Source organism: Corylus avellana, chromosome 7 (assembly GCF_965113065.1).
Source record: "Corylus avellana chromosome 7, dhCorAvel1.hap1.2, whole genome shotgun sequence".
Lineage (NCBI taxonomy): Eukaryota > Viridiplantae > Streptophyta > Magnoliopsida > Fagales > Betulaceae > Corylus > Corylus avellana.
The window spans coordinates 19,167,860-19,178,436 of NC_142496.1; the positions used below are offsets into that span (position 1 = coordinate 19,167,860).

The window sequence follows — 10,577 nt, forward strand, 5'->3', positions numbered from 1 at the left end:
TGCCAGTGGTCCCCAACAAGAAAAAGGCCAAAGTTTCTACCATACTTTCATATATAATACATTACTTTTTTGGTACATGAAAATTGAAGTACTACACCTTTAAAATATATTGGTGAAGTTGTCCATCTTTTTACTTTCTCCGGTTAAGTTATAACTAATAAATACCAAATATTTATACACATTTTCAATGGACTGATTCTTTTACTATCCCACTACTTATGTTTCGGATGTTGTAATGCTTTGATTCTAACACTCTTTCTTCACTTGCTGCTCTGAGAAATTACCTCTCCAAACTTTAGGAAGAGCTGAGCATCTGAGGTGCTCATGGATGGGCAATTCACCATGTGTGAGGTCTTGAGATTTGCATACTCATCCATATAGCAAGGCACCTTTGTAGAAGGGAGTGGAGCTAGTGGGTTCTGGGTTGGTTGTTTTGCTGTTGTGGTCGATGGCACAAGGCTCCCCAGGACACGTGTTACTTCATGCATGGTTGGCCGATCTGACGGCTGTCTCTTACTGCATAGAAGGGCTAGCTGAAAAACCTTCTTTACTGCTCCAAGGTCCTTACACGTGGCAGTGATCTCAGGATCAACAGTTTCCATGACAGCATTGTTGGCCGTCTTAGACAAGATCTGCGAAAGTAAGAGGCCTAATTTGTTAAAAACTAGCTGATCAAATTCCTCTCTTAACTTGAATCAGTGAAAACAGCTTGGAAAAGTTGCAGTTCAGTTACAAAAAAACTCATACTGAAATTCCAAAACATAACTTATGCGAGAATATTATCTAAGTTTTGAGCTAGATCATATTAAACAGGGTTAAAGAATTCGGATAAATCATAAATGTCAAAACCAACATTAATTACCTAATTAAAGCAAGATTTTTAGTGTGCGAGTTTGAAATCTATATTTCCTTGCTGACTAATGCGAGTCAATAGGCTAAAGATTAACAATCTCAAAGACACATCATGAATCTGGACAAAGGACATAAAATTTCAAACTTGTCTTGGTATTGGTAAAACGTAAGTCATTTGATGAATAACTTCACAAAAGACTGAACTTTGTCATATGAAAAACAAAACATACCTCATGATCTTTACTGTAAAAGTGATATTTAAGAAGATAATATACAGAAAAGTAGACATTGAAGATCAATAGAAGACTGACCAGATGATGAAGATTGGATTCATTTTCTACAGCTTGCCTTCCTGTCAGCAACTCAAGTAGAACAATTCCATAACTGTACACATCGGATTTCTCAGTGAGGCGGGAAGTACGCGCATACTCAGGGTCTATATAGCCAATGGTGCCCATTATGTAAGTGGAAGTGTGGGACTTTGAGGTGCATAAACTCTTGGCAATGCCAAAATCAGTGAGATGGGCCTCAAAATCCTCGTCGAGTAAAATATTAGAAGACTTCACATCCCTGTGGATGATGCGGGGGCTACAATCATGGTGTAAATATGCCAGCCCTTGAGCTGCTCCGAGTGCTATGTGAAGACGAGTCTCCCAGTCAAGCTTTATCTTTTTGGCAGAGCCTGGAAAACAAATAGCATATAATAAATCCAAATGAGAAGAATGCATGAATCTGCCCCTATAATAGTATGCGACTATTACGGTTAATCACATGGACAACTACAGATAAGTTTAGGTGATCTACAATCACTTGACCTTACCATGAAGGAGATCCCAGAGACTACCATTTTCCATGTAGTCATAGAAGAGAAGGTTCCCAGATGGGGACAAGGAATACCCTTGGAGGCTAACCAGATTCCGATGCTTGATACTCCCCACTGTCTCAAGTTCTGTCTGGAATTCTTTCAAGCACTGGTAGTGGGAGTAGAGTTTCTTGACGGCCACTGGCTTGCAATTCTTAAGGACACATTTGTACACCGTGCTTGATGCACCAGAGCCAATTATATACTTCTCATTCAAATTTTCTGTCATTCTCATGATGTCGTCATACACATGAAGTGCCATATTCATGTGAAGGATCACTAACTTAGGTGTCGAGTACGTAACTGTATTTTCACAAGCAAATAGAATTTAGTAGCTTGAAGAGCCTTCAAAAGGCGGGATCATCAAACCCCATCAAAATATAACTAAGAATGTCAGAAGTAAAGTATTTTTTAAGCTGCAAATTAAACTTTTTTTTGCTACCATTATTGACATGAATTAATCTTGTGAGCTTTATTAATGTCCAAGGCAATTAGATCATAAGAAGGATGGTTTAGATTGTCCAGTCAAATAAGCTTTATACAAATATGTTTTAAGAGACAAATTACTCGTCCCCTCGGTCACCTCACAGCTTGCAAGTGGGTATGCCCCCAACATTGTTGGCTAAGGTTCAAATCTCTTGATTGACATATAGCTTGTCAAGTGCTCAGGATTTACCCGTGTGTACGCACAACATAATCCTATGGTTAGCTGTACACAAAAATTTTCTCCTCGGTAGAAATTTTTTTTTTTTTTTTTTTTAATGCCATCATTAACTTCTAACGGGTCCTTTAGCTTTGACTACCCAAGTAAGTCATTAGTAGGATGGTTCTAACTATCCAGTCATATTCAAAGCATCTTCTCTAATAGTACTTTTTTAAATGGTTCGACTAAGTAACAGGAACAAAACATAATTGATAGGTGTCATGGCAGTGACTATCAAGTACCTGGTTTGTCAAGTGATCCATCTGGAAAAGGTGCTGGTTTGTGTGGCCGGCATGCTGCCACTAAGATCATGAGAAGAATCACAAGGGCACCAAGAGCAATCCCCAAAATAGCTGCTTTAGATATTGTGACTGCATAAATAGGAAAAACTCAGAAAGTTATAATGAAAAGCTCATTACTCAAACTTGCAACTGAAAGTTATAATAATAACTCAGAAAAAAAATGTTATAATAATATAGGAAGAATAAATTATGAAACTTCCTTTTTCCCCTTTGATAAAATATGGAGAAGATAATTATTCAAGGACAAAAGTCCCATTTACCTCATGCACCTTCCACATGCTTTTCCATCAAAGAAATGCTATATAGCTTTTGATAAAATTATAAAAATATAGTTATAGCTTATGCAGCATGTACCATGATCAGATTGGTTGTCACTAAGACAGGATATCAACATTAAGGTAACAGCACTCAGTAACTCTAGTGAACATAATAATTTCCCAAGATAAGAACACAAATTGTGAAATGACTGATTAAGTCAGTCATGTCAAACCCTGGTCCCAGTACATGAGTTTGCTCATTTTGTTGATTCTTGAAGAAACTGCAAACGAAGCACTTATGGGTGCAGATCATGCAACCAAATAAGGTGAAAAAGGTTAAAAGACTTGAAATTCATCTTCACCTTGCTCTGTAGGACGAGATTCATGACATGGGGAATTGAGCCAAGAGCCACAAAGACCAGGATTTCCAATGAAACTGCACACAGAAGGTAACATCAGTTGAAGCCTGAACCATTTGCCAGAAGCAATCAGTACAACTTGTTGAACATCAATATGATAACTAAGGTTTCAAACGTTTAGTTAGTAAGTTTAAGAAATAAATACAAGTTCTCTAACCTGTCAGGTGAAAACCTTGAGAAGTTATTGCTTGTGGGAATATCACCAGCTAGATTGTTGTAAGATACATTGCTGCAAGGATAAGATACTTAAGCTATACAGTGTTGGGAATATCACTAGCTAGATCTTGTTACATGAATCTGTGTGACCTTTAACCTTAAGCTATAAATATAAATTCCATTGAATAAGATACTTACAGTACCACAAGACTGAGGCAGTCAATCAATGACATCACATCCCCTGATAAATTGTTGTTTTCTAGTCTCCTGCATAATATTGCACCAAGAGATCATATAAAGTAAAAATAGGGGCAACCAAATATTGTGAAAATCATAATTAAACAAACATTTATTTTCTATGCATATAATAAGAGGCCAAATCGTATACATGAAGACAGGACCATTTAAGCCCTACCTACACCTAATGCAACCAAATAAGAATACAGACTGTGGGGCATTTTCAGCCATTATCAAGGATATTTTTGGGAGATCAAATTATTCCATAGACTTGTACACTGAACAGAGTCAGAAAATAAAGCTTTCTCAATCGTTAACACCATACAAGTTCAACACTATACCTAGGACATCTTTTAAGCAGAATTTCATTGGAAAGTCTTGCCATTGCCCTCAAAATATCGTTAAGGCCCTAAACATCATCCAACAGGAAAGCTATTGGATACAACCAAAAGCCAAATGCTAAGAACTTGCATCACCACAATGGGACATCTACTAGCCCTTCCTTCCGACAATGCTATCACAGGTAATGGAATCACAAAAGTAACTTACAATGAGAACAGGTTTTGAAGCTGACTAAGTTCTTGAGGAATGAAGCCTGAGAGATGATTATTTGAAAGATCTCTACAATGTAAAGCATGTATAGCGAAGTCAGAAACAACCAAAAGGCTTAATAGAATTCATTAAACAAAAGAACTCACATTTCCATAACACTTCTTAGATTACCAAACTCTGCAGGTATAATTCCTGTTAAATGGTTTCTGCTCAAGTTCCTACCACATTAAATAGTGGGTGTAAGCAAGAAGACAACCACGAAAGGGAAAAGAAAAGAAGAAGAAAAAAAACTAGCATTAAAACTCACAGCTTCAGAAGATGTTCCAAATCACCAAGTGAAGAAGGAATTGAGCCATTAATTTTGTTATTAGAGACGTCCCTAATAAAAGGCATGTGTTAGAAGAAGAAAATAAAATAAGGAGGAAACAACTACTTAAATTAATACTTACAGAGTGTCTAAATTACCAATCCTAGATAGCTCAATTGGAATGGGGCCCCGAAGATTGTTGGAGGAAAGGTTTCTGAAAATGGTACGTAAAATGTCATCAAAGGCATGAGAAACTTTAGCATTATGTTAAAATTTAATAAACTTCAACTGAACGTGAATGATAGGACATTGACATGCTTAAATGTGCTTTTGTATGAAAGGACTCGTTTAAAGAAACCACACAGTGGATGGGAATGGCATTGATCAGGGGCAAACAAATTGGGGAATGACAACTAGGCAACATGAATGGAAGACCTTGATGTCAATAAATGTGCCTTGTGTGCTTGGAAATGCTTTAACAACAAAGCAACAAAACCTTAGATGGGATGGGAATGAAAACAATAGCAGAGAGAGAACTTTGATAAAGGCAACATGGAAATTCAGAATTCTTACCTTCTGCCCCATTACAGGACCATGAAGAACGTGCAAGATATTATAAACAAATTGGGTGCGATTCTAGCTCACAATTAGTATTTCAGAAGACCAGCGTGGAACTTACAGATTTGTCATACTCTCCAGCCTTTGTAAAGCAAGTGGGATTGTTCCATTCAACTTGTTCCCATGGACATTTCTGACATCAAATCAAATAGATAATAACTACCTTAAAAACAATCAAAGTTCCCGGAGTAATAGATTAAGATTAGATGCTTACAGACTGTTAAGATTTGTACATGAGCTAAGATTATCGGGGATGGGCCCTTCAAGATTGTTGTTAGCAACATTTCTGCAAGAATGTAGCATCAGTAACTCAAAACAGAACTATGCTGAAACCACTCAGAAATAAATAATCCAGCTCGCAGAACCTACAGATCAAATAGATCGGTGAGCTTCCCAAGCTCAGGTGGTATATGCCCGGTAAGATGATTGTCATTCAATTCCCTAGAAACACAGAGTGGTAGTTAGAGAGCAAATGCATCAACTCAGCCGGCACTTCTATTAACATGGCAGCTGAAATTTCATGTGCCCTTAATCCATCACAAGGTGAATATACAAAATGAGTGGAGAGCTGTGAGATCTTAGGTCCAATAATCAAGCCCAAATGATGTCAAAGCCAATATCAATGTAAAGAAAATATCAGAAGACTGAAATTCACATATCCACTCAGGTGCCTATGCAGTCTTCATCATCATAAAATATGCAAGAAAAAAGAAAATTAGGAAGAGGCCTGAAAAATAGTGAGAAAAATCCGTACAGATAATGAAGCTTTGTCATATTTCCGAGCTCTGGGGGAATGGATCCAGTCAGCTTGTTGCCATGCAAATACCTGCATTTGGGATTTGGAATCAAAAGGAGGGCATTCATAGGCAACATTTTTGGTAGTCTTGAGTATGATAAAATATTTCAAACATGAAATGAATACATAACAATCATAGAAAATAACAAGTTGTTGGCACAAGTTGTATCAGAATGTTAACTGGCAGCTCATAGTCACAATTTTAGGATGGTCCATATTAGTAGCTATTTTCAACACTATTTATCTTTCATGTGTTAAGAGCAGAGACTCGGTGACATAAATAATAAATTGAAAGAATGCCAACAATGTACTCACAATTTCTCAGTGTAAGTGAGATTTCCCAAAATAGGAGGAATTGCTCCACTTAACATGTTGCAGCTCAGATCTCTGGGTTGGCAACAAGGAAAACATGACACAGAAATAAGAAGATAGAGATTGAACATTGAGTGAAAAGGCAATGCTATAAACTTCACTTTAGATACAGTTAGCTAAAAGCACTTACAGTACAGCAAGTGCCTGCATCAGACCAATCACTGATGGAATATGCCCAGTAAGTTGATTACCTTGCAATGATCTAGCAACCACAAAGGCAAGAGCAATTAGTATATCAGATAACTGAATAAATTAGAATATCACAGGACACCACCAGCACATACAATGTGGCTACTTGCAAGAAGCCAATATTGAATGGAATCTCTCCAGTCAGGTGGTTGTAGGACAAGTCCCTACCAATAAAAAGAGGCGATATTCTTGAGTTAGCCAAGTTTAACATTCTGGAAAAATTGGCTTCATTGAATCAGATGGAATACATACAAGACCTGGAAGGCAGTGCAGTTGCCTATATTCTGAGGAATACTGCCAGTCAAACTGTTGTTTCTTACATCGCTGCAATCAGCAGGAGAAAATGTGTTAAATAGATAGACCTCATATGGTAAAGAACACCAAAAAACAAAGTTAGGGTTTTTAGTGTGAAGGAATTAGATATCAACTTACAAGTACCACAACCCAGTTAGCTGGCACATATCTGGAGAGAGTGTACCAACTAAATTGTTCCCTCGGAAACCACTAAGATGGCGATCCAAAATAGAAAAAAAAAAGAAATTATTCTCAAGATCAATGATATGTCATTATAATATTACCAGATGGAAAAATAATTTTTATTAAAAAAATAAATAAAATAAATAAAAAATAAACAGTTTAATATCAAGTGCTGGTGCTCACAGATACTGCAAAACTTCATTCCAGTATATAAGCCTTGGTATTTCTCCACTGAGATTATTTTGTGCCAGGTCTCTAAAGCCAGTGTTCCAGAAAACAAGAATTTCAGTCAGAATTCTTCAAATTATGAATTTAGTAAACAGTGAGGAGAGAAAACAGGAAAGGAACTTACAAAATTTTCAAGTTTGGAATCTGGGACAAGGTTGAAGGAATTGGTCCAATCAACTGATTATTTTTCAAGATTCTAAAAGGACATTCAAAAATATAATTTAACATTATTACTTTGCAAAGAAATAACCAGTCATCTGGATAACCCAACATAAAATGACATGCTTGTGAAGGAACTTACAGATATTCCAGTTGTTTCAACTTCGAGATTGAAAATGGAATGTCTCCATATATCTCATTAAATGACAAGTCCCTGATAAGACCAATTAATCAAGTATCCATCAGATAGGGCATAAGTCAAAAGCCTCTGTACGTAGCTACATGCACATTATAACATGGTAAAATTAGAACTCAAGAAGTCCCTTTCCTGGTGTAGAACTTACAGGCTTTTCAAAGAAGAACAGTCACCTATCTCATCTGGGATTTGCCCAGAGAGCCGGTTTCCCCTGAGATCACTGATCAAAGAAGTATGATAACAATCAGGCTTGATTCAAACCAATCACAATAATATGTTCTTAAACAAGTATAAAGCTTAGACTCTGTTTGTTCTAACTAGCTCCTGAAAAAAATATAATCAATCACCTTTTGGAATATATATAAAACAAAATTCATTGAGTTTCACACAAAATTTTCTAGGAAATAATTCCCTAAGTAGACAAACGGAGCATTGGCAGAAAAATCTACCAAAAATAACTTAAAACTCTAAATAGAATATATGATTGGAGAACTGTACAGAGTGAGCAGGCCTTTAAGATCTCCTATTGCAGGTGAGATTTCTCCATCAAGATTCAGACCTGACAGATTACTACAAACCATAGAAAAACAACCAAAAGGTAAAAGAACAGTCAATTCTTGAATAGCAAGAAATGAAAATAAAGTAGGTGCGAAACTAAAGACATACATGGTCAACACCCAGATACGTAAAACAACTTACAGAGCCATGACATTGAAGGTGATATTGTCACATTCAACCCCTTTCCAAACACAAGAATCCGAAGAAGGTGCGTCTGTCCAATCATATAGCACATTGTCCACATCGCTAAATGACTTCTTTATCTCCAATAAGGTTGCCCCTTTATTTACCCACATTTACATGAACAAACTTTTTAGTCTCAGTACACGCACATACACACACAGTGACACAAACAAAATTTCTGGAATATAATTATATAAAGCACGCAAGAATCTCTAAACCCTACTTGTTGAAAACACTCATAAAACCCAAAGGCGAGTCCGCTAGTGCGAAGTGTAAACAACAGGCAGTCAGCACGTTATCATGATAGAAAAATAAGGTCAACGATATAAAACATTAGAATAATAATTAAAAAAAAAAAAAAATCAAAAAACGGCAAAAAGAACATTGTTGAAGTTCGGAAATAAACGAAATGCGGATAAAATATTGTTCTTTTTTGTCTTAGTAAGCCCCCTGTGTGGTTGCTGAGAAAACAAAGGAAAGCAAAGAAGAAAAATATGCTACACAGTAATAAAAGCACTTCACGTTTTATGGTGTCCTACGTACGAGCTATTTTTATTTTGCCGCACGTTTTCTCGGTATCCAAACAGGACATGGTATCTAAGATCAAAAGACTCACCGTCGTCGGAATCGACCGGAGCAAAGCTGAGACAGACGAGAAAAGCCAGAAGAAGGAGCTCAGCAGGAAATGCCACAACTGCCCTCCCGAAAAACCTCATTTTACAGCCAACCCCTCTTAGAAACTCTGTTCCAGTTGAAAATATATGTGGAAAAAAGAAAAAAAAAAAAAAAACCCAGAAGCCAGAGAGTCCGTACACGCCCCAAAGAAACGCTTTTCTCACATCAAAGTACTTGGAGACAAGAATGACGGAAGGGGGAGTAGGGGTTTATGGAGATTTCTGGTGGGTTTTCTTTAACAGAGGTGACGATATGTGTGAGCAAGGGGAGCTCAACTTTGGTCGTTCAATCACATCGCTCTGGCAACGCAGAAACTCTATACACACACCACTGTACTGGTAAGAACCGAGAGAGAGAGAGAGAGAGAGAGAGAAGAGAGGAGAATTATTTCATGGATAAAGTTAAAAAACAATCTGCCAGAACTCTGCTCTAAAACCTGCAAACTACAGCTATCTTTCTCTCTCTCTACTTTCTCTTTCTGCATTGTTTCTCTCCCCCCCTCTCTCTCTCTCTTTACCACTGTATGCATGCTGTTCCATTGTGAATAATAATGCGTCGCTTTCTCTTGGGTTTTGCAGTAAGCGTTTGGAGGAGAGGGTGGGTTAATGCAAAGCTTCTCTGGAAATGGAATTAATGTTCGTGGGTTGTTATTTCCGTTTTTACACTCTGACCCTCTAATTACTTCCTATTTACTGGTTTTTCCCCATAACCGAAATGTCGGTTTTGGACACCCTTATCCTCATTTGGAGTACGATGTCATTGTCAGACAACCTTTTAGATCCAGATACAAACTTTTTTTTTATTTCTTTTTATTTATTTATTTTTTTTGAGGTAGATCTAGAAACCTGAGTGAATTTTATGGGTGAAATATAGGGAGATATTTTTATTCAAATACGTAATGATGAATGCATACGACTATATAATGATAAATTTTATTCATTTTGACCGTAGATTTATATATATATATATATATATATATATATATTTGATATTACATTTTTATTCTATAATTATCTTACAATAAAAATTTGGTAATCTCAACCAATTATTAAATTTTTCTTTTAACAATGATTGATTTAAGAGTTGATTGAGACTGCTACATAACATTCTTAAATAGTTGTGAAATAAAAATGTATTATATAGCATTACTCGATAGCTTAATATTGGTTTATGTTATTGTTTATTAAAATTAAATAAGGGTAATTTTGCTTATTTGATATTCTCAAAAATACAATTTGTTACTTAAAATCATGTTCAAAGTTAACCCCAACTTAAAGTTTTTCCCATGTACTCTCTAGATTTGAATCCATGTACAACAATTGATTTCTAAAATTGTTAGTAATTTGAATAACTATTGTTAGAGAGTTTATTTGGGGACGATTTGTCCAAGTAGGTAGTCAAACAACTCAGAATTTATTTGTATTAGATCTCATATGAACTCTTTCACAATACTTGTTCAAATTGCTAACAATTTAGACA

At 36.3% G+C, this 10,577-nt stretch overlaps 1 protein-coding gene across 1 annotated transcript; it reads right to left on the reverse strand.

Annotated features, from left to right (window-relative positions):
- Positions 1-21: 21 nt before the first annotated feature.
- LOC132183864 (Leucine-rich receptor-like protein kinase family protein) lies at positions 22-9,619 on the reverse strand. Its single transcript, XM_059597323.2, has 27 exons — positions 9,040-9,619; positions 8,382-8,520; positions 8,181-8,252; positions 7,831-7,902; positions 7,629-7,700; positions 7,452-7,523; positions 7,283-7,354; positions 7,055-7,126; positions 6,875-6,946; positions 6,718-6,786; positions 6,564-6,635; positions 6,377-6,448; positions 6,020-6,091; positions 5,635-5,706; positions 5,480-5,551; positions 5,327-5,398; positions 4,790-4,861; positions 4,648-4,719; positions 4,487-4,558; positions 4,338-4,409; positions 3,750-3,818; positions 3,553-3,624; positions 3,339-3,412; positions 2,660-2,788; positions 1,673-2,017; positions 1,164-1,534; positions 22-632 (listed from the first exon to the last, which is right to left on the reverse strand). The coding sequence occupies exons 1-27, from the start codon at positions 9,137-9,139 to the stop codon at positions 261-263; spliced, it is 2,964 nt and encodes a 987-aa protein (XP_059453306.2). The 5' UTR covers positions 9,140-9,619; the 3' UTR covers positions 22-260.
- Positions 9,620-10,577: the final 958 nt, after the last annotated feature.